Source organism: Vidua chalybeata, chromosome 2 (assembly GCF_026979565.1).
Source record: "Vidua chalybeata isolate OUT-0048 chromosome 2, bVidCha1 merged haplotype, whole genome shotgun sequence".
NCBI classification, from domain to species: Eukaryota; Metazoa; Chordata; class Aves; order Passeriformes; family Viduidae; genus Vidua; species Vidua chalybeata.
Genome location: NC_071531.1, coordinates 15,690,944 through 15,713,585, shown reverse-complemented (window position 1 = coordinate 15,713,585; position 22,642 = coordinate 15,690,944). Strand labels below are relative to the sequence as shown.

General features: G+C 47.1%; 2 protein-coding genes and 1 non-coding gene across 3 annotated transcripts in view; 1 reads left to right on the top strand and 2 right to left on the bottom strand.

Annotated features, from left to right (window-relative positions):
• Positions 1-940: 940 nt before the first annotated feature.
• Positions 941-14,035, bottom strand: RS1 (retinoschisin 1). The gene is made up of 6 exons (XM_053935426.1): positions 13,872-14,035; positions 5,833-5,858; positions 5,437-5,542; positions 2,679-2,820; positions 2,338-2,533; positions 941-1,215 (listed from the first exon to the last, which is right to left on the bottom strand). The coding sequence occupies exons 1-6, from the start codon at positions 13,999-14,001 to the stop codon at positions 1,063-1,065; spliced, it is 753 nt and encodes a 250-aa protein (XP_053791401.1). The 5' UTR covers positions 14,002-14,035; the 3' UTR covers positions 941-1,062.
• A 4,594-nt stretch (positions 14,036-18,629) lies between these two features.
• TRNAV-UAC (transfer RNA valine (anticodon UAC)) lies at positions 18,630-18,702 on the bottom strand. Its single transcript has one exon. It is a non-coding gene; the product is annotated as a tRNA-Val (tRNA).
• An 877-nt stretch (positions 18,703-19,579) lies between these two features.
• The window catches only part of PPEF1 (protein phosphatase with EF-hand domain 1), a 38,262-nt gene continuing 35,199 nt past the window's right edge, over positions 19,580-22,642 (top strand). Inside the window, exon 1 of the mRNA XM_053934344.1 lies at positions 19,580-19,899. The gene's annotated coding sequence lies outside the window, so the exon portion shown is untranslated. The remainder of the gene's footprint in view (positions 19,900-22,642) is intronic.

The window sequence follows — 22,642 nt, the reverse complement described above, 5'->3', positions numbered from 1 at the left end:
TTTTTAGTCATATCTGTATTCCTGCCCTGCATGCTGAGCATTCACCTCTCTGCCCATAGGGATAAGGAGAGGGCAGGAGAGGCAGACAGGCTGCCTCAGTGCCACTGTCTTCATGCCTCTCCTCTCTTCCCTGAGACAGTTCAGGTTCTGTTGCTGTGGGTCTTTGGGACGGATGCATAGATTGTTAGAAAATAGGGAAAAGGCCTCTGGTGCCTGCCAGGTTTGTGCTGCAGGTGTGTGGGAAGGCAAACCAAATCCTCCCTCATGAGAGCTGTGGGGGCTGCAGGTCCCACCTAGGCTGTGCTGGGCATCAGCTCCTGGGCTGAGGCAGGGACATGAACCTTAGTAACTGAATTGTCAGCTCAGGAAGATGGGTTCAACATCCACATGCCCCAAATTCCTTGGATGCTAAACACCCACTGGAGATGGGGCCATGGAGATCAAACAGTTAAGGAGAGTGACTCCCTGTATCTGTGCCCAGACATCCACAGGGAGCAAAGTGCTCGAGTCCCCAAGATGTGTCAGTGCAAAAACAGAGAGGGTTTGTCTACCTGGTGCTCAAGGCACTGATATCTGTCCCAAAACCAGGCACAGCAGCTCAGGCCAGAGTGTTCCTGATACAGGCAAACATGAGGTGATTTGATGGGGGCCCTCATACCAGGCCAGATGAGGCCCCAACCCCATCTCAGGGCATGAGGGTGAGGTGTCTGTCCTGGCCTACACCTGCCCTCCAGAAGAGAATTCCAAGCCTGCCTGTGGACCTCATCTGCATGTATTCCAGTGTTCACAGCACATCGTGATCATTTCCCCAACCTAACATCCAGGGCCAGAAACACCGCATCTCACAGGATCCAAGCCATGGCCCTGAACCTTCCTCTTCCCCAGTGCGCGTCCCACAACCCCCCATCAGCTGTATCACCAGGCCTGGTGTGAAGTAACATTTTATTCAAGACAGCCCTTCCCTTTGCAGGCTGGGCGTTTACACCGCGGGGGAGGCGGCGGGACGGGGCGGGGCGGCTGCAGGGGCGGGCAGGCGCCCACGGAGCCCCTCGCACCCGGCGCTCAGCCGCACTTGCCCAGGCACTCGAGGAGCTCCATGCGGATGGCGATGCGCACGTGCCAGCCCAGCGGGATCAGGCGGATGTAGCGGGCCACGATGGGCGGCCGCAGCAGGTTCTGCACCGAGGATGAGCGGTCAGAGTTGCCATAGAAAACCTGTCAAGGGAGGGGTGGGTGGTTAGGGGGCTGGAAATCCTGTCCCATGAGTTTGGGATGCCTTTGCAGAGCAGAGGAGGAGGAGGAGGAGGCTCCTTCCCCTCCACCCTCAGAACAAAAGACTTTAAAAACAGCCAGATGTAGACAATTTTTGTCACACTGATTCAGTTTTCTTAGTAGGCCATTTCCCCCCATCGATCCTGCACTTTTTACAGGTAGGCCAGAAAGTCTCACCCCATTCTCATCCCATTCTCTCTCATTTGCCTTCATATACCAAGGCAGTACTTGTTAGGAGTGAGCATGATTGACTTTGGCTTGTTGAAGTTCATGAGCCAGGCTCCTACACAAGCCATTATAGACAAAAAATATATGTGAGGGCCCTTTCCCCATTCCTTGGCCTGGATGTCACATCTGCTGCCATGACCTACATTTTTGGGAAAGCTCAGCATGTCCCCAGGGCTGCAGGAACTTCAGCAAAGCCAGCAGAGCCTCCTATGCTAGGACAGGGCCATTCCCATAGATGGGCATTGAGGATACCTGGGAGGAAGCAGCTGTGGCATCCCCCAGCCCAGCTGGACTGCACAGGGATCAGAGGCAACTCTGTAATATCTACCCAATGCAATTTTTTGTTTCAAGTCAACCAGTAAGAAGTGCAGCATGAGAATGGTTTGGTGGGTTATGACTTAACTATTTGCAGATTTCTTCTGAGGGGTTTTTCTGCACCAGGATGACACACTACCCCTGGACATGGCAATAAAAGAAATCCCCGTGCAGTGCTGAAACATGGCTGGGGCTTTGTGGCCACAGCTGAGAAAGGGGTTTTATCATGGAGTTGCTGCCTCCTCTGCAATGCCAGTTAATGCCTCTGAGCTTAATCTGGACTCCGGTATGATAATTACAAAACACAAATAATGTATTTTGTCCTTCTGCACTGGTCAGCATGACACAATCCCACCTCAGGGGGAATGGCCCCTCTCCATGCTGCTCCCTGAGGCACAGTGAACACCGAGACCCACAGTGCTGCTCCCACAGGATCCCCCTTTTGATGCACTTTCCTCTGTGACCTGTCATCACCAAACATGCCACCCTTCCACCAGTGGCCAAAGAGCAAAGATCACTGACCCGGTTGTTCCCAGTCTGGTCCTTGTAGTACACCCAGTTGAGGTTTTCGTCGGTGCGGTACTGTACGCTGTACTTGGTCATCCACTCGTCAGCGTCACAGCGCCCTTGTGTGAGGATCCCCGAAATCACCTTCACCTCCTTCAGGTCGATCTGCAGCCACTGTGCAGTGTCCTGGTACTTGGAAAGCCATGCACACCTGGGGGGATACCACCAGCCCTGCTCTGTCCTCCACTGTGCCCTCCCAGGCAGACCCTCCTGCCCCGACACGGCCAGGAGTGGGGTTCCCCAGCCCCCACACTCACAGCCCCCAGGACCCCTCAGGGGGGCATTTTTGAACTCACCCGAAGCCTTGGCCATTGAGGCGGGCCTTGTTGGCTGTCCAGGAGGAGTACCAGCCCGTGTACTGCTCAGGGTTGGAGCAGCTGATCTGGTCTGGGGTGACAGCACCAGACTCAAAGCCCAGAGGTTTGTGGTAGGGACACTCTGCAGAACAAGGGAAAAAACACTTAAGGGACAGAAGTGGCTATGTTTTCTGGGTGTGTTTGCACACATATTGTGAACACGTCCTGGGGTTTCATTGCTCTCTCTTCTCCCTCATTAGAATGCTGGGAATGCTTCTATCCTAGATCACAACCTGCCCTGGGGCCACAGGGTCTTCATTTCTAACCTCCACTTCTGTTAATTTCTAACTTTTCTTTCTCTCTCAAACTTACTAGACTTGTTCTGACTGCAACATTTTGGGGGAAAGGCTTTATCGGATGTTGCAGTCTGAATCTCCCTCTTGTAAGCATGTGGAAGAAGAGCCTGATTGGTTGCATCAACCTGGATCCAGCCTCCAGGCTGTCAGCTTTTTGCCTTGAGTAATTCTGGGCACTTCTTTTCTTGCTGGGCTTTACCTCCTTCTGCCCCTCCAATGATTGTCTTGATTTATGGGTCTGTTTGCATGGCAAAATTGCTGAGCCAGCTCAGGTCATCCCTCCACAAGCACCTCAGATCTGCATTTCTTTGCATCTGGAGGTGGCCTTGCCTTGTGGAAAAACTTGCAGGTGCTCTGGTGCCAGTGAGGTGTCATGCTCAGCCCTGCTGAGAGCTCAGGGATTTCCATCTCAGTTTTTGACTGCAGATCTTCAGGGTAACAATCCTGCCCCCACAACTGTCTTCTGCAATAGTGAGAAATTCAACACGACTACCACTGGCTGCAAAACTACTGGAGAGAGAAATACTCGCTCCTCATTAAAACTTTCTGTGGTGGGTCACCACACAGTGCTGTGGAAGGCAAGACTTTAGTGAGGCTGAGCACCTGCATGCTACCTGGACCTAGTTGTGGGGTTTTTTTATTATGATTTTTTTTAATGTGATCAGGTTATCATTGTGTATCAAGATACACAAAATGAAGACACTCAGGTGTCATATAGGGATTGCCTAGGCAAGCATCTATATCATGGGCAGCATTTTCTGATTTTGCAGCCTGTGGAGCCTCTGGAGTCCCCAGAGGTAATTCTGTCCCTTTCTCCAGTTTAGCACAGTCTGTTTCACAGGTCTCAGCAAAAAAGGAGCAAGCAAACTTTGCTCAGTTCACTTGTGGGTGAGAGGTTTCCTTGCATTATCCGTGCCTGAACAACCACTGTGGTGCCTCGTGTCAAAACCAATCAACATATGGGGAGCATCAGTGGGTTTCCAGAACCCAGCATGACTGTGGCCTCCCCAGTGCAGCTCCCCAGCACTGCAGCCATACAGTCGATGTCTCATTAGCAAGCTCTACTAAGTCAATATTGCATGCATCAATAGCTCATTAACATATCTCAGTTGGAACCTCATTAACATGTTTTTCCCCATGAAAACATATAGCCACTGTCCTGCCTTCCTCCAGGCATGGAAACATCATGCTTTTCCACCAGGTTAAAAGCCTTGCTCCCCTTGTGCAAGAGGGTGGCCCGTGTGTTTACTTTTCATCAGGCTTATCTCAAACACCACCCAACTTTACTTTTAGCAACACTAATCCACAGACCACACAACCGTAATGCAATTAGCAGGTCACCTTCTGGTGAGTCCGTTTGTGCCATACACAGGGACCTGCCAAAACAGATGCCTGATGCCTGCCTAGCCAAAGCAGCTGAACCATTGAACACTGTTACTGCCAAGCCAGAGAAAAGTCATGCAGTGTTTGTGAGGCCAGCTGCTCCCTTCAGCCATGCCAGAGGCAACTCTGCATGGCTGCTCTGCAAACTGTCCCTGGGCAGCAGGGAACACCAGGCCACACCATGCTGGCTGGGTTGGGCTGAGCAAGGGGAATGCAAAACCCCTGTCTAGGGGACAGCGACAGCTGACAGTTACAGTGGAAACAGTCCGCATTCAGGAAAACAAGGGAAATGCTTTCATTACTCAGGTACGTAATGCTAATGTGAGAAACACCCCCTCACACCTGGCCTGGCCAGGAAACCCAGCACAGCTCCTTGCCCACATGTTCCTTGGCCATGAACAGATCAACCAAACCTGCCACATTCCATTCCCTTCCCTTCCCTTCCCTTCCCTTCCCTTCCCTTCCCTTCCCTTCCCTTCCCTTCCCTTCCCTTCCCTTCCCTTCCCTTCCCTTCCCTTCCCTTCCCTTCCCTTCCCTTCCCTTCCCTTCCCTTCCCTTCCCTTCCCTTCCCTTCCCTTCCCTTCCCTTCCCATTTAAAAATATGCTGCAAAGAAGGAATAAACTGTCTTTCTTGATTCCTGGAGAATCTAGAAGATTTCACAGCAGCAAGGGAGAATGAGCCTACATGGTACAAAAGGTTTCCTACACCAAATCCTACACATGGCAGTAGCTGCCCCAGCCAGTTTCTGGAAGCACCAGCACCAAGGGCTCCAGAGGGAGAAAGACAAATGCCCACTGTCAGCGGTCAGCATGGGCCAGCCTAGGTGACCTCCCAAGGCCCAGGCATGGGGGCTGCCTCTGCCTGATGGTGCAGGGTCATCCCCTCACCTCACAGTGGTTCAGCTCCACCAGCCCCATTGGCAGCTGGATTTGGAACGTGCCAGCTCTGCAATGCCATGTGCAAAGGGGAAGCTGCTGAAGGGCCCCACACAAACCTAGCTGAAGGGTCCCTCCATTACCTGGCATGCACTCTAAGCCGTTAGTCCCGCTGGACCACACTGAGTTAGGGCCTCCTTGGCAATCGCATTTGCAAGCCTTGCTGTGCCACAGCTCCAGTCTCTCATCCTAAAGGAGAGGTAAAAATCAAGTAATAAATATATACAGTAATCAACAATAGTGTCACGAGGCCAAATCTGAATTCTGAACCTCAGACAAATAAATGCTTGTGCCTGTCTGGACTGCTGCACCTTGTCTGAGACCCTTTCCTGTTGCCAGCTCAACATGAAGCAGAGAACAACTTGGATCCCCTTGGCTTCAGAGGTCAGAGCATGTGCCTGAGCTTGAAGGCCCAGGTGCCAGCCCTCCTTCTGCCCCAAGGCATCTACCTGGCAGCTGAACTACCCAGAGAGACTTACCTCTCCTGGGGAGAGGGCCATCACAGCTGGAGAGTGGGCGTGGAGGGAAGAAGAGAGAGAGAGATCAGAAACAAAGATGCTGTAAGCAAACATCAGGAAATACAATCAACATTTACTCCTGAGATGGAGACAGATAGAGGAAGGACTGATTAATGTACCAGATTTCCTCAAGCGGATTGCCAGGAGAAGGCAAGAGAACATGGGCAGGAGCAGGACACTGCATGTGCTCATGTCTGTGCTGCTCCTCCATAGGGTTTTCCTTCAGATGCCTTTGGCATCTCCTCTTCCTGATCAGATACACCTGAATCACCCTAAGGCACCTGCTGGACCCCTCAGTCTCTGCTTTACAGCTAATTTCACTTATATCAATTTTTCTGTCTCTCTGCTCCACGCTTTTCCTGTCACACTTCCCCCTTTAAGCTGATGAGCTTCAAGGGTGAAATCCTAGCCTGGTGCCACTGCAGATCCCAAATGTCTTTGGAGGAGATAAGAGTATCTCACAAGCTGCTTGGTCTGAGATCACTCCCTCTGGATGTGATGTAGAAAAAAGAAATGTAAATAGGCCTTTCTATTCTGTCTTACAGACAAGACTACCTTTTTTTCATTTCTTAGGGAAAACCAGTAATTGTGGCTGTGGAGGAAGAGAATGTTATTTTTGCAACATCTGACTTGTTTTATCTCCTGCCTCTTACTGAGCAATGGCTTTTTTATGAGGCTTTTTTCTTACTGAAAAGGCTCTTCTTGCTTCACAATGAAGTCCAAAGCAGAGTATGTTAAAAGCTTTTAGACTGGTAGAATATTTCCCAAACAGCTATGAAAATGATAAAAAAAAAAAAATCCCATGACTGCTGATAACTCATCAACACAAATCAAATGTCAAACATCAGATTTTCAGAGATGTAGGTAATCTGCAAGCCAGTAAGGAAAAAGTGATTGAGCAGGTAAAAGCTTGCATACAGGACCCATGAGAAACCTTCCATCTCTAGAAGTACTGTGAATACAAAAAGATGATTATTTTCACCAAATGAATTAGACTCTGAATTATTCACTGAAATCTAGTAATGATTTATTCATTCATACACTGTCACTTTGCTGAGCCTAGGAAGCTCCAGCTAATGCTGGGAATTTACATCTTACATTACTATAGCAAGTTTCATCTCAAAAGACTGACAAACACAGAGCAATTATAATCAGCTGAAATATAAACCATATACAAAGCTCTGTTTATTACTGAAATGCAACTGCTCCTTGGGTATGAAAATGAGTCTAAATGTATCAAGAGTCTAAAAGAAAGACCTTCAAAAGCAAAATGATAATTTTTTAAAAATTCCTTTCTCTAACACAGGGATGGTCTCCTGTGCTTCAGTGTCCCAGAGTAGCATTTCTGGCATCAGGAACTTACCACATTAACCCATGGCATTGGCCCTGGCAGAAGAAGTAAACACCAGTCTACAATAAAAAGTTGTGGCTTCTAGTCAGGCCAAAGAGGAGGCAGGGATCACCCAGAGCCCAGCATGCTCAGGAGGAAAACATGCTGGTACATCTCCAGACAAACTCGGAAAGCGTAGGCTGGGGGCCCCACACAGCACTGCACTACACCTGTCCCAGCACAAATGTTACCAAGCCAAGCCCTGGGACTCCACTGTGCAATCAGAAAACCAAGGAAGAGGGGCAAACCGAGAGTCACCCCTGTGCTGTGCCACATGGGGCAAAGAGTTTTGACTTTGTGTGAAGGTGATTTAAGTTTATGCTGTCTGTCAGTACAAGAGAAACCAGGATTTTATCACTTACCAAAACTGGACCATATTTGCAATAAAAGTAATGCAGTGCCTGCCTCTCCTGCCTGCCCTGTGCTGTTTGATGCCAGTGCAGGAGAGGCATTGGTACCTGGGGCATGAGATCCAGGCTGGCAGGCATCTCTCCTGCCCCCTGGCCTGCAGAGTGGTGTCCTTTCCAAGCAGGACAGGTGCCCTGCTCCAGGAGCACCAGCTGCAAGAGCTTCCTTACCCTGACATCTGGGATTGCTCCCCAGCCATCACAGCCTGCTCTGTGTTCCCATTGCCCAGCAATCCCTGGCTCACGGGGCTACAGGTTCAGCTCCTTCCATCTGCTTAACCACTTTATTTTCATCTTTAGAAGATGATTTTTGCAGAGAAAACTTTTGTGGTTTTTTTTTTGTTTGTTTGTTTTGTTTGTTTGTTTGTTTTTTTTGTTTTTTTTTTTTTTTGTTGTTGTTTTGTTGTTTTTCTTAAGGTGGTTTAATGTACTTTAGCCCGGAAAAGGGGTTGGAAAAGGCTTCTTCTGGATCATGGAGTCTAGCCATTAACCTAAGAAAGTTATGTTCCATGACTCTAGTGTGGTGAGGCCTGTTCTTGAGCACTGCATGCCTGGGGTGGGGAAAGGGGATGTGAGTTACCAGGATGGTGTAGGATATTGCTTTGTGACCTTGCTGAGCCCTTCAATAGGCCTCCTGAGTCCCTCTCTTTGAGAGCCAAGATCAAAATTTAATATGCTAAATTGACACATGCAGCTGGAAACTCAACAGCTGTGAGTGAAACAACAGGCAAAACAGGAATAGATTTCAGGTGGGTGGGTGTATGGTAGCATCAATTCAACCACCCAGAATAAATCCTCCTTCCCAGGTGACCCAGCATTTTGTGGGTGGCTGCACTCACCAGTGGTGCCTGCTCCTGAGCTGTGAGAGTGGCTTTGAGGGCTTTTAGCCTCATCTGCTAGGGGACACCACTGCAAATCAGGCAAGGGAGTGAATTTCAAGCACAAAAGCCCTTTTTTCAACACAATGTTTTATTGGGTTCCCACAACAGGCAGTGGTGCAAAGGCAGTGCCAGGGCACCGGTGCTGGTGTGCTGCCCCTCTGGCTGTCACAGCTGGGCTGGGCACCTCCACTCCTCACTGCATAACTTTCTGATTTAAACACCTCAGACAGGAGTTCAGCATCCCCTTTTTCAGCTAGCAGAGATGAACTGCTAAGGGCTCACTCCCAAAGGGGCTTGGCCATCCAACCACGGTACAGGGGAACAGCAGGCTTGGCGTGGGGTAAGCATAGCAATGGATGGCCAAATACCCTGCCTGGGCAGTGCAGCCTGATAACCCCGGGCCTTGGGAGAGGAAAGCAAATGAAAGATGCCCTTGCCTGCAGTTGGCCATAAAACACAGTAATTGATATATTGGTGTGTTTACAGCTGTGACAAGCCCTGTCCTACAAAGGAAATGAAGAGGAAAGCTGGCTGCCAATAGTCTAAAAATGTGATGGGCAGTATGCTTTTATACCAAGCATGTTTGCCTTCAAGGAAGGTTACAAAGATAATTGGTAATTGTAGGTCAGACAGAACCAATTGCTGCAATTCAAGGGAGAGTCATATGGCCTGCATAGCCGCCAGGGGCTGTTGTTTTAAAAGCACAGGACTGACAAAAACCCCAAAACATTAAAAAGGAAAGAGCTCTATTTACTGCCTCCCAGGACCTCCAGCAAACCATCAGTTCAGTGAAATAAATTATTATCTGTGTTTGTGGGAGGCAGGGAGATAAGGCATGCACCTTTCCTGTCCCTTCATCCCACCCTGCAGTGTGGTGTGTCCAGAGCACTGCCATGCACAAATGCTATCCCATAGCACAGGATTTAGGGACCAGGGCTTGGGACAAGATCCAGGGGATGATTTTGTGCCAGGGAACCTGTGCTGGTGAGGCTGGGCTGGAGCCCAGGTCCTGAGATGTCTCCACTTGGCACCTGCTGCTGAGCAGGATGAAGGGGAATGATACTCCAGGAACTGGTCCAGGTTTGGGGCAGAAAGAAAAGAGCTGGCAGAAGTAGCCTTGGGGTGGGGCTTCCTGAGGTGGAAGCTGGATAAAGCAGCAGCCACAGCTTAGGGCTACTTGGAAAAAGGGGCAATCAATAGCAAGGAAACCCAGCTGCTGGCGTTTTAATGACAGGAACATGTAACTGTAACTGTGCTTCTCAGAAAATTTGTAATCATTAGGAATGCGGTTAAACAAGAGAAAGAAAGGAGGAAGGTAAGTGTGGGCAGAAGTAACACTGCCAAAGGCTGTGTTCAATACAGTAACTCTGAGGAATCATGTTCACTATCCTGACCATAAAGTCAAAGCAGCAAGTCATCTTTTAGTGTAGGAATTAATAACAGGTATACAAGCATGATAAAGCACATTATAAATATGAAAAGAAAGCAACAAAATATAACACAGAATAAATGTCAGCACTCAATTTACTGGAATAAGTTCACACGAACTTATCATTACAGACAAAGTATGTGGAAAATGTTAAATCTCTTTATTTATTTACTTTATTGTATAGGTGTCCTAGAAGCTTCAGCTGGAAAATAGTTGATTTTTTTGTCTCATCTCTGTAAGCATCATCTCAGTTTAATGGTGGTCAGAGAGGTAAAACTATTTTCTCTCCTCCCAGTGGAGAGCAATGCCCCCATGATGCAGCAGTACTTTCTGGGCATAATGGCTCCTTTTGCACAGATAGTCACCTTTTCACTTCTGCACCTGTGGGTTATGGGGTAGAGGAAAAGAAAACATCTTAAACCCCAGAAAAATAAGGCTGGAGCCCCAGAAATGCTCCAAAAAGTCACAAAAATGAAAGGAATGGCTGGAATGGGTGGCACTGGTCTTACCATGCTGTCTGAAAGGCCCTCTTTTCCCTGAACACTGCATTAGACAGCATCAGGAAGCAGAGTGAGGTAACAGCCCGTAAGCAATACCAAGGGTCGAAACACTGAAAAAAGCATTGCAACACCTCTGTGCCCATTGGGTGCTAGTTTGTACCTTGCTGCATTATTAACTTAGCCTATTTTTACATCCCAGCCCTGAAAATCGTGCCAGGCGGCTGAGGTGACTCACATCAGGTTGCACCAGCCTCCGTAAGAAGGTTGGTGCATTTCGGGAAGCTGCCACATTCGTGGCGTTCTCCCCATCTCTCCTTGATCCTGTGCCAGAGGCAGTGGTCCCAGGGGCCCCTGCTGCAGCTGTGACCAGTCCCCAGGTCCCCTTGGCAAGCAGAGCCCCTCTGCCCACACGCTTCGTCGTTGTTTTTGTTGATTTTCCCCCGGGGCTTTTTCCATGGCCACGCTAGGCAGGCTCCACGGGACCCTGTGCTGTGTAAACAGCACCTTTATTTCTAACCAGCGGGGAGTTTAAATGGCCCTGGGAGCTGTGCCAGCAGGCAGGGACCTCAGGACACCTGCAGATCTGTGCCCACCCGAAGACATCGGCAGCCAAGCTGGCCTGGGGACAGCACGGTGCCCACCCAGAGACTCCCAACACCTAAAGCCACGCTGGGCCGAGCGCTCAGCCTGTTTCTCCTGTAGGTGACATTGCGGCCCCGGCAGCGGCCAGCCGGGCACCAACAGCCCGGCACGCATCAGCCTGCGAGCTCTGATCTCTGCTGATCGCCGCCAGGCTCGGTCAGAGCCACAAAGCCAGGGCAAGAGGACATTAGCCTGCAAAGGGGACGTCTCATGCTTTGTGTTAAGCTTCTCTCTCAGGCTTTAAATCGGCTATTCTTTTCCTCCTTCGTTTTGTGGAAATTCTTCACAGTTGTATTATTTTAAGTTCCGTTTCATTTTCTTTATTTGAATGATTTTCATTAGGTTTTCCTTTTCATTCATTTTTATTGTGGTTCATTTAATATTTACTGGCATTTATTTGAAGGCAATAAAAAACATATTTTAGTAATCACAATTACATCTATTTAATTAATATTAATTTCCCTTTTTCCATAATGTTTCCACTAAATTTTTTTATGTTGTGACAATATTTGAGAAAAGCTAAATTAATTTTTAAAAAAAATCTACCTTTCCTCCCTTTTTTCTTAAGAGATGTATAATTAATTATCTTTTCCCCCCAAAGTGTTCCTTAGAAATGTTTAGCATTTTCTGACCTTATTGACATGTTTGTTCCTTCCTGCTTGGAACTACGCAGAACTAGTACAGTATTTACTAATGCATAGTAATTTCATTAGATGCATTGATTACGCCAAAGGGCAGCTCTACTAAAAATGTTATTTACTTTGATCCAAAAGCATGTTTGAGCTTTTAATTTTTTTTTTTTTTTTGGGGGGGGGGGTGGGGAGGGTGGAGCTTCTTGTTTTGTTTTTCTATTTTTTTTTTCCCAAAGCTACAAAAAACAGAGGTGAAAAAAGAGAAATCCCCTCCCTTGAATTGCCGAGGTGTGCTCGTTCCTGCAGGCGCAGGAACGGGTGGCCGGAGCAGCGCGGCGCGGGCGCGTCGCTCCGAGCGCGCTGCCAGCGCCTTCGTGGCGCTGCGGGCTCGGGCGCTCCCCTCGCCGTGCGGAGGGGCCCGGCAGCTGCCGCGGGAGCCCTCCTGCCGCACCATATGCTGCTGCTGCCGCTGCTCTGCTGTGTCCCCAGCGAACACGAGCCCAGCCGAGGCGCGGAGCCCCCGGGTGCTCCTCTAAGCCACTTGCTCTGCCAGGGAAAATAAGCTAAGCAGCTTATCGTGGCATCAGCGCACGTAGCTCCGAGCGCTGACCTCGCGGCACCTTCGTGCTGGGAGAGGCACCATTGTGCGGGGCACCCGGGCTGCTCTTTTTATCCACAAGACGACACTTAGACCGCGAAGCAGAGAAAACCAGTAAATTAAAAAATACAATAAATTAAGAAAATAAATTAAATACCAAAGGAGTGATGCCTGGAAAGTGATCTTGCAACTTATTTTTCACTGCAGGCTCTCCAAAAATATCTCGATGTGTGGGTGTCTATTAAAAGCAAGCTGTGTCTAGAATTCAGAGCAAGGTATATGAACTTATTCCAAGGACTAATTGCAGTTATGCCACCCGTAGGGAAAAAAATGCTGGAGTCTGTATAAAAACACTCTTCCTAGAAGCTCAGGCACCAATAACCTTCCCAAGTGAAACAAAGGAGAGTGATGAGATAAGGTATGAGGAGAACGTACAAATATTTGCTGGGAGATTAAAAGAAAGACCTATTAATTAGGCAGAGCTGGGTACAGCCAAAAATAACAAGATGAAATGAAGGCATGGCTAGTTGAGGAGCACTTATTTTCCTACCCATGAAATTTGGTAGAGCAAAATATTCAACGGAAACACAGAGAGAAAAAAACAGACATACAAAAACACTGGGAATTCAACACCCACATGAGAAAAGTTGGGCTGTCTGATTAATCTGTTCCTCACCCTGACAGATCATACTCGATTCACACTTTCATGTCGGTCGACACTGCCCACCACTTACCGAGAGCAACCCTCAGCCTCATTTAAGAAAAAAGTAGCTTTGCCATTGGCTTTGATGAAGCCAGAAATTTAAATATGAACCAGGAAATTATCTCCTTGTTCTCCAGCTGAGTGAATTAAATGAAAGGAGTTGTCACCCTAAATTTTCTGTCTCCTTCTAGCTCCCCCTTACCTACTTTTGTTGCTACTTTTCTGAAAATTGAATATAAGAAAGCCTCAAAATTGATAAATACTTTTCCCATTTTCTAGACTTATGAATTACTTTTTGTTCTAAAAGTATCTTTGGAAGTCTTTCCCAGGCCAAAATACCTGGAAAGGCCTTTAAAAGAAGGGCAATCTTCATCAGCAATGTCTTGCTGCTAGAGAAAATGATCAGTTTTTGATAAATCAAGAGTTTTGATTAATGAAGGACCAGTTTTTCATGTTATACTGTACCTCATTTTTCAAATCAGCATTATTATTTACACACTGGCTCAGCTGCACTACAATTTTCTTTGCAAATTCATATTTTGACAAATTATATGGCAATTTTTTTACACTGCAATTATTTTTTTGAAACAGAGTTTTACTACTGAATATTCATAGAGCTGTAAGAATGCTGCTCACTCATGTACATAAATTACACATCTCCTCCACATTTTGCCTTTCCCCAAATTATTATGTTTCCATGAGAATGTAGAGAAGAGCTTGCTCTGTACCCCGCAGCCCCTGGCAGAAGAAAGCGTGGCTGAAACAGGAAACACAAAGAGGGATATTTGAATGCGCCTCTCAGGAGGCAAAGTGCATACCTTTGTACCAGAAAAGAAGAGACAGCAGGACGCTCCCCATCTTCAACTGCATCTTTTCCTTCCTCTGTTGTGAATAGCTCCTTAGTGCACTGCTTGGCTTGATGGGAAGGCATGAGATTACCTTAAGCATTGCCTAAGCACCTTACTCTCCTCCATTCCCATGATTTTATCAAGCACCATCAAGCCAACCACACAATTGTTACTGTCAAACTCCATCCAAGAGGCTGTGCCATCTGTAACAGTTTTTAAAAGGCAACACGTACTGAGGTACTGACACTCTGAGTGTGAATCTGATTGTACATGCAGACATATGTCCAAATAAACCAGGATATACCTACGTATAAACCACATATACACCCTACAGAAATGCAGATGCCTAATGCTCATAAAAGATGTATAGTATATATTGTCTATTGTATATAGCATGTATTCATTATCTTCCACCCCAGTTATTTACCTCTACACCAGCAATGTCTTTCCTAGCAATAGCTGTGTGTAGAAATCTGCCCTGGCCTTACTGCTCTTCCAGTCACCTAATTGCACAGGGCTAAAAACTGCAATTAGTAGATCAAACAAAAATAGTGGTTTTCAGTTGTTTACTTGCTAGGCTGCAAAAATCTCTAACCAAAACTGTAAACCTCTCTTCGCTAACATTTCTACCAACAGTATTCTCTCAACCAGTCTACGTCAAAGATTTGATTTTAGAATGACTGATTCAAGATAAAAACAGACTGCTAGTGATTCCAGCAGATCTTGCACCTGTTCCTCCAAACCCTGTTGATCACATGAAATTAGCAGTGAATTTTTAATGGAGGTTTTTGAAAGCAATTGCTTCAGAAGCAGCTTGCTTTGTTGCAAGAGATCTCAGATTGTATGCACTGGGAGTAGATTAAGGCACTGCTTACATCACATAGGCTGCAGTTGAGTTAAGCCAGTTGTGTGTCTACTCTTCTGGTTTATATTCACTCAAAAATGCTCCGCAAAGAAGGATGCTGGCTTTTCAAAAACAGTCCCCTGGGCAGGATTCATTTCACTTGCCTTTAGATACCCACAAATTTGGAATTCCTTGTAAATCTGTTGTCGGTACAGCATCCCACTGCAGTCGCACCTCCAGCATCAGCACACCCCCGACTCACCAGGGTACGTGACATGGATGGGAGGAGTCTCCCACCAAGGATCTCACTGCTTTGCTGAGCCTCAAGGAGTTTAACCTCCTCAGCCCAACACTCTTCCCGCTCTACCCTACCTCCATGGAGACGAGGGTTGTCCTAGGCAGGCCCCTGTGGCACAGACATGTACCACATGCATAGACATGGCCACTCTGCTTCATGGACCTGGGCCAGCTCGCCCCAAACACTGGGGGAGAATCAAAGCATGGCAGGGCAAGCAGGAGGGGCAGCTCAATCCAGGCCCCAGGAAGGAGGTAGTTTTTCTAAGGGCATGGGGCTGCTCCTGGTTTTTTGCCAAAGGCCACTTGCACATATGCTGGGGGCAGTGACACCCACCACAAGGTCCAGCCAGGAATTAAAGAAATATGAGACCCACTGAAGGTACCAGGGAAGGCTCTGGGCATCTGATGCAGTGCAGCATCTCACTTCAGTCTCTACACAGTATCCTCTTCATATTGTTCAGTCTAAAATGGGCTGGCACAGAGATAGAGATTTTCAGAGCTGCTGAAGACACTCAGATATCTATTCCCTCTCTGCATTGATGAGCAGTTGGTGTCTAAATCTCGTGGGTTTGAAAATCCCAGCTTAAAAATCCCTAAATACCTTCATCCACATATCTCTTGGAAAACCAGATCTGAGCTTCAGCCTCTCACCTTATGGTCTCATAAGGACAGGTCACACAGAAGGAGAGCTACTCACACAAAGAGAAATCACCTACCATGTTTAAAAGAAAAGCAAAGCCAAATTCTCTCCCATCATCACATGCAGTTTTAAATCAGCTTGATTTATGGTCAACCCCACCCTTCAAATACATTTTGATTTTGTGTAAGAAATGCACAGTAGCTCATTTCTGAATGTGTTCAGAAATAACACAGCTCTTATCAAAGAACATTCCGTCCAAAGGGATACTCTTAAGACTGGTGGCTGCCCAGTTGTAAAACTCCTTCCACACAGAATGAAAGGCAGCCTTTGTTTAAAAAAATGCTAAAAAATGTTTTATAGGATTCAAAAACCCAAACTGTTTCACGTGAAGATTAGAAGAGCATTTAAATTAAAATCTCTATATAAATAATATGCAGTTCAGACAGTCTATGTCTAATGGTGTTGATAGTCTTTCATTTTAATAACTATAAACAGCAAAACCATGCTGCCACTGCAGACGGCATTGCTAAGTGAATCATGTAGTTAATTCCTAGCAAGCACAGAAATATTTTCAGGTACAGAAGGCAGAAAAAAGTTAATGGCCAGTACATAACACAGCACCAGAAATGGCTACATTTGCCCTGTATAAAAAAGAAAAATACAGTTTCAAAAAGGATGAAGATTAGTCTGGCACTGATTACAGAACAAAACTGAGACTAGTAAAAACGGCCCAAATTAAGACAGTTTGGTAACATTCTCACTGCTATGTAAAACAGGAACTGCCTGGGCAGGTTTGCTCTTTTGTCCATACATCTTCAGCTCTAGCTCATGTCCCATTGGCATTTTACTATGTTTTCATAGCCCTCAGAAATATTAGTGTGTTTTCCTCTGCCAGATTTTGGGAAAAAACACAGAGATCACCCCGCACCATGGGGATGCTTTTAGTGTGAGTGGCAGCATGTGTGTGTGACCTCGGAGGGGAATCAGGAGGCAAAAGTACTCGTGTGTGAGAGAGAAGTGGAACTCTACATAGCAGTGTCACCTTTCTCCCCAAGTCAGAGTGCCAGACAGCTCAGTCAGAGCAGCACACACAGATCCATGTGTCTGGAAGCTGAACGCACACGACGAGCAGCATCTCAGCAAAAACTGTGTGACTGGCACACTTTTGTTTTAGCACAGTAAGGGAACATACAAAATGCACATTTACACATGTACGTGTGAACCACGGACATCTCTCAGAAGCAGGATACTGATGTGCGGAGAGGGCAAGACTGTCAATGCTTTTAGAGCCTGACAGGAGCTGGATCCCCTTCAAATGAATGGAGCTGCAGTAGTCTACACACATTTAAGATATGGCTCTCAGAATAAAACATTCCTGTTACAAGTCTGAAGCATGAGCTTAAGTCATCTTCTGAAAAGAAGACTTTTTCCTAAATGTAAGAAAACACGAGGCAGATAATTACCCAGTGATGACCACCAGGTCCAGGCCCATTCCCTGTAACTCATGCACTTGGGGGTGCTGTGGCTGTTGATGGCAGGGTAGGCACCATGGAATCACCATCCCTATTAGATGGGATGTACCTACACCAGAGGCTTGCATACCCTACATTAGGAGAAGCCTAGCTATGTCTGCCTCAGCTTTGAGCTTGTATCCTGGAAGCAGCCAGTCTGTGGAAGACAGTTTACCCCAGATGGGGGACCACATTGCTTTGGCTTCACCTCCTGTGGGCTGTGCACACACTGCTAAGCAAATAGGCAGAGGAAAGCCAGATCTGAGAACTTCTGCACTTTCAGGTTGCAGGATGCACAGGCCCTTAGCATCTGCATGACGTTAATGTTACAGCTTTAGCCTGCCAGGTCTCACTATGGGATGTATGGCTGCTTTCCACCCAAAAAAACTTTTGCAACCTGGCCCAGTTATCCTTGCATTGGTCTGCAATCTCTATCTGCAATCTTTAGCTGCAGCTTGCCCACACCTCAGAGTGTTTGTTTAGTGAGAACAAGCACTGACAAAGGTTAATAGTTTTCTCCATATGATGATGATTAAGGTAAGTTTCTTAGTAAGTCTCTGATTAAAGTAAGTTAAGCCATTTTTTTCTCTTTAAAGATAGGTAAATCACACTCTCCCACTCTGATTCTTCAAAGATACTCAAGAGCTGATTCCAGGTCAGTGGAGCTCAGGGACTCTTCTCCTCCTCCTGAAGAGACGTCTTAGTGCCAGCACTCGATAGGGCTCCCACACACAGACAGATGCTGGGCCAGCACCCATGCGCAGAGGTTACCCTTTTCTAAAGCCTTGCACGTGCAAAATGAGACAACATGTTATAATTTAAAAATTAAACTGCTCCAAGGCAAGCTGAGATAGTTCTTTCTTTCCCAGTTAATAAAAACGATATGCACAGTACAGGGGAAAACAAGACTGGAGTTAACTGTGCTTGCTAGATGTGTGCTGTGAAAACTGCTGGGCTTTCCCCAGCGCTCAAACATGTCTCCAAACACAGAGGTGAAAGGACCCATGTTCCAGTCTGTCCCGGTGAGACGCCTAGGGGATGCATGGGGGCTGCAGACTTCGCCACTGCCTTTGTCCCTCGCCGCTTGGGAGCAGCACAGGCTGCTGCTTCTGCCCACTGCCTCTGCTCTCTCTGGTCTCCTCGGGTGCCCCTCCGAGGGACCATGGTAAGGTGTGGGTATTCCTCTACTGCGCTGGCAGGAAAGGCTCCTCTGCCAAGGTTGCAGTCTGTGGAAGAGATCCCGTGTGACAGGGCTTCCCTTGAGGCGCCTTTCTGCTCCCCTGGAAACCGCTCCGCCTCTGCCGCAGGCAGAGCCCGCGCCTTCTTGTTCCCCGTCTTGGGGAGGCAACAGCTAAACCGAAATTCACCGCGTTAAAAGAAATTATGAAAATCTTAGCGTGAGGCAAGAAAAAAAAAAATACCTCCTGCTTTAGTGCTGGTTCCACTGGGGCTCGAACCCAGGACCTTCTGCGTGTAAAGCAGACGTGATAACCACTACACTATGGAACCGCCACGCACACTCGTTCTCACTGCACTGCCCCTATCGACGACGTTCTGGCCACACCTCCCTCCCTGGCCGAGGACAGAAGTCTGATATTTTCTCTTTAGTTGCTGGTTGATTAAAAACAAATGTAGTAGTTAAAAATACCCTAATGCGTTTTCTGCCTTTCTGATAGCTACAGAGGGTCAATGACGGGGGTAAATCAGCTCCCGGTAAGGCTCCTGTGCCGCTGCGTGTTGCGGGCAGTGGCGGGCCCCGCTCTGCCCGCCCGCACACGACGCACAGGACCTGGTAGCGACCCTGGGGCGGGCGGGCCACGCTACAGGGAGCGCTCCCTTCCCCTGCATGTATTCGGCACAAGCATAGCGAACGTGTTCGGTAAATATTTGCCTTCAGGCCGTGCGCTCCCAACGCCATTGCCACTAGCCCCGCTTCGGGAAGGGCCGGCAGCCTTCCTGCGCATCCCGCTGCTCCTGGCATATGCTCGGCTGCTCTGTTCCTCCCGAGTCGGGCTGGAGTGTCACGTCAGGTTGGCCCGAGTGTGGGAAAGGGCGGCCTAAGCTCCGGGAGAGCTGCAGCGATACCGCCGCTGCTCCGGGGAAGCCCAGCTGCGGGGATTTCTTCTGAACCGGCCATGGGAAGCGCCTCGCTGCTTACTGCGGGACGCTCCAGCTCTCAGCGGGGGAGGGACGTGTAGATAATTTCCTCGGCACAGGAGGCTGTTTAAAAAACATAAGGCAGCGAGAGGCAGGAGCGCCGGGCTCTCTCCAATCCCCCGGAGAGGACGGAGAGTTTTCCTCCCGTGTGGCCGCCCGGGGGCGGCTCCCGCGGCGGTCTGCGCCGCCGGCAGGGGGCGCCCCGCGCTCGGCCACCGCCTCAGGCCCCGCTCGGGCCCGGGGCCTGTGCGGGAAGCGGGTGTTTTGGGTATCCATCCATCCATCCATCCATCCATCCATCCATCCATCCATCCATCCATCCATCCATCCATCCATGGACCTTCTTGTCACCCCTTACACCCCACAATAACTGCCGTCTTCCCTCTCCTGTGTTTTACCCGTTGTTTTGCGCTACTTGCACTACCTCACCCTCCTGCCTCCCGCCTCACATCTCAAATGGAGTGGCTTGTAGGAGCAGAAATTAAGGCACCTGTACTATGTTTACAGGTCAAAAGTTACAAACAGAAGTTATTATTTGGAATATAAAAGGTAAGATTGGGAGTTTTCAGAAGTGTGGTACTTGTAAGCAAAACAGTGTATTGTTTGTGGCTAAATAACATAGTTGACATGATTTTTGAAATTAATAATATTTTGCTGAAGCAGCAGATTTATTTACTCTAACAAAGTAGAAAATGTTTAATTAAAAGCAATTTAATAAGCATTAGATGAAAATAAAGATGAAGACAATTATTTCCACAGTCTTGGTGACCCCTTACCATGTACGTGGTTGCACTTATTAGTTGGTAGATTCCATTCTTTAAGAAACAATTAAAAATATTTTTTAAATCCTTTTATGTACTGATCATTAGTGTGGGAGTCAAATCTGTGTGCTCTCCTGACCTGGAGAGCCTGATTTGACCTGGAGAGCCTAATTTAAAGGCTTTGTCCCTTTGGCAAAGAGACAGCCTGGTAGGCCTGAGGCATCAGGATGTAGGGTTTGCACTGTGTGTGGAGCTTCTGGTTCACCAGACCAACAAAACGCACATCAAGCTTTTGTCAGGCAATTCTTATGCTCATTTCTTTTTCCTCATGCTGCTTTACTAAGATCTGTCAAACCCTGAGTGCTGTAGATAGATAGCTATCATTTCTATAAGCTCTAAGTGGAGGTTGAAGCTAAGGTCAGGGAGGTAGAGTTGCGCAAATTAGGTCATTAGTCATTGCTTCCCAGAATAATCTGCATTCATCTGATAATTTGGGAAACTTTCTTTAAGAAAAAAAATTGTTCTCATTTTTTGCAGAGGGTATCCTGATGGTTTCATAGTGTTCTGGTCTAGTTTCTCAGTCTTCAGGAGCTTTGAGGCCCTACCACTGCCTTTCTTTCACATTTCTGATTAGGTGTGCTTTTTGCCAAGGAGGCTAGTTTTGATGTTTTTTATTCACCTTGTCACCCAGAATTGTCAGTGGGGGAACATTTCTTTTTGTGTTCACACAAACAAACCTACTTCTTCTAATGTGTGAGCACAGATTTCTGTCATCTCACTGGCTGAGTCAGAGTTTAAATTTGTTCTGGACATTAATTTCTGTCTTCATTTTTTTTTTCTATTAGGTTTGTTTTTTTTTCTTTCTGTCTCTGGGCATCCAGGTTTCCTCAGTCAGGGACTTTTCCCCTGGATAGTACTTTAAAATACTTTGCTGGGTCATATAAAAATACTTTAAGCTTGGTAGGGCAAGAGGAGGGAAACCATGGTCAGAGCTTAGAAGGAACACGTTCCCTTCAACTATGTTATCTTCATCCTTTTTGAAAAATATTGGTTACATCACTTTGTAGTGGGTGCTTCTGAGAAATAAGCCTGAAGCAGAATTTGAATTATGTATGTGGAATGCCTGCATGAATACTTGCTCAGGTTAATGTTTCCAAAGTATTTGGAAAACAGAATAGGTGCAATTACATCAAGAAGGACTGCTTTTAGAGGGATGCCCTGATTTCTACACTAGCACCATCACTGGGTTTTTTCTTGTCATGCTAGACCGCTCAATCATATATTGTCAGAATTTTTTGGCCTACTTTCTGTTGCAGCTGTTGATGCTAAAAGTTTATTCAGCATATTAAGCGTGTGTGTGATATATGACTGCTAAGCAAAAAAGCAGTAGTAGGTGTGACCTTGTTGATGGGACCAGTATGTTCTTTGCCCTTTGTAGAAAGGAAAATAGTATTATCTCCTTGGACTTGAATGGGAAAGGTTAATTTGGAAAGGACATTTGTGTTTCCTCAAGTTGCATGTTATCGTGATCCCCACAAGTAACTGGAGAGGTGGCTCAGTCCAGCAACACTGACTCTTTATCAGGTTGCTTGGTCATGTCAGATCACTGAGACAGAGGACAAAGAGAAACAAAAGAAACCATGTCCTAAAGAACCTAACTACTAAGGTTATCCCTCTCCCACCGATCTTGGATGAAATGTTTCTGATGGATTTATTGGCAATTGCAGCAAAACTCTCATTATGCAGAGAACTTGGTAAATGCCAATAGAGATGAACTTATCAGGTACAGTAAATGTTTATAAATAATGTGTATCCCAAGAGTACAGTGGAAAGAGGTTGTGATGTATTTTTGCTTGCTTGCATTTTGGCAGAGCAGCATGATCATACATAAAAGATTAGCTGCTGTAACTCAGATCAGGGAAAGTGCATCCTGCCAGAAAAAACAAACATCAAAAGTGTTCTGGGTCATGCAGAATTATTGCACTTGGTATGCTTTCCATTTACTGTCTTGTCTCACAGGAGAGGAACAGCTTTGAAAGTGGAAGCTTGTGTCTGGGACTCCAGAACCTCAAAGGACTAGCTCAGTCAATCAAATGCCTTCTGCTTTGCTGGTTTGGCATTTTAAGTATCTTGTGCACCTTAATAAAAGTGTGTTTCAATAGGGGATTTGATCACTCTGTCCTTCAGAGTGGTGGTTGATGCCTTTAGAATTGTCACCACACTGATGACAAAAAAAATTCTGAAAATAGCATGTTATGGTATTATTAGACCTTTGGGGAGGGGCAGGAGGATGAAGATATTACTTTGCCTCTATTCTCAGAAACCTTTTGTTTCTATCTAGTCCTGCTGGGGCTCCACCACCTGAAGAGGCTTCAGAGCAAGGGCACAGTGGTCTTCATCTTGTGCTTGTGCACATGGAGCTTTCTCCCACCACAGCACGCTTTATAACCTGTGGTCTTCTTTGGACTCACAGGCCCCGCCCTGACCCCACAGAAATGCCTGCTGTGCTCTGTTCCATCACTGCACAGCAG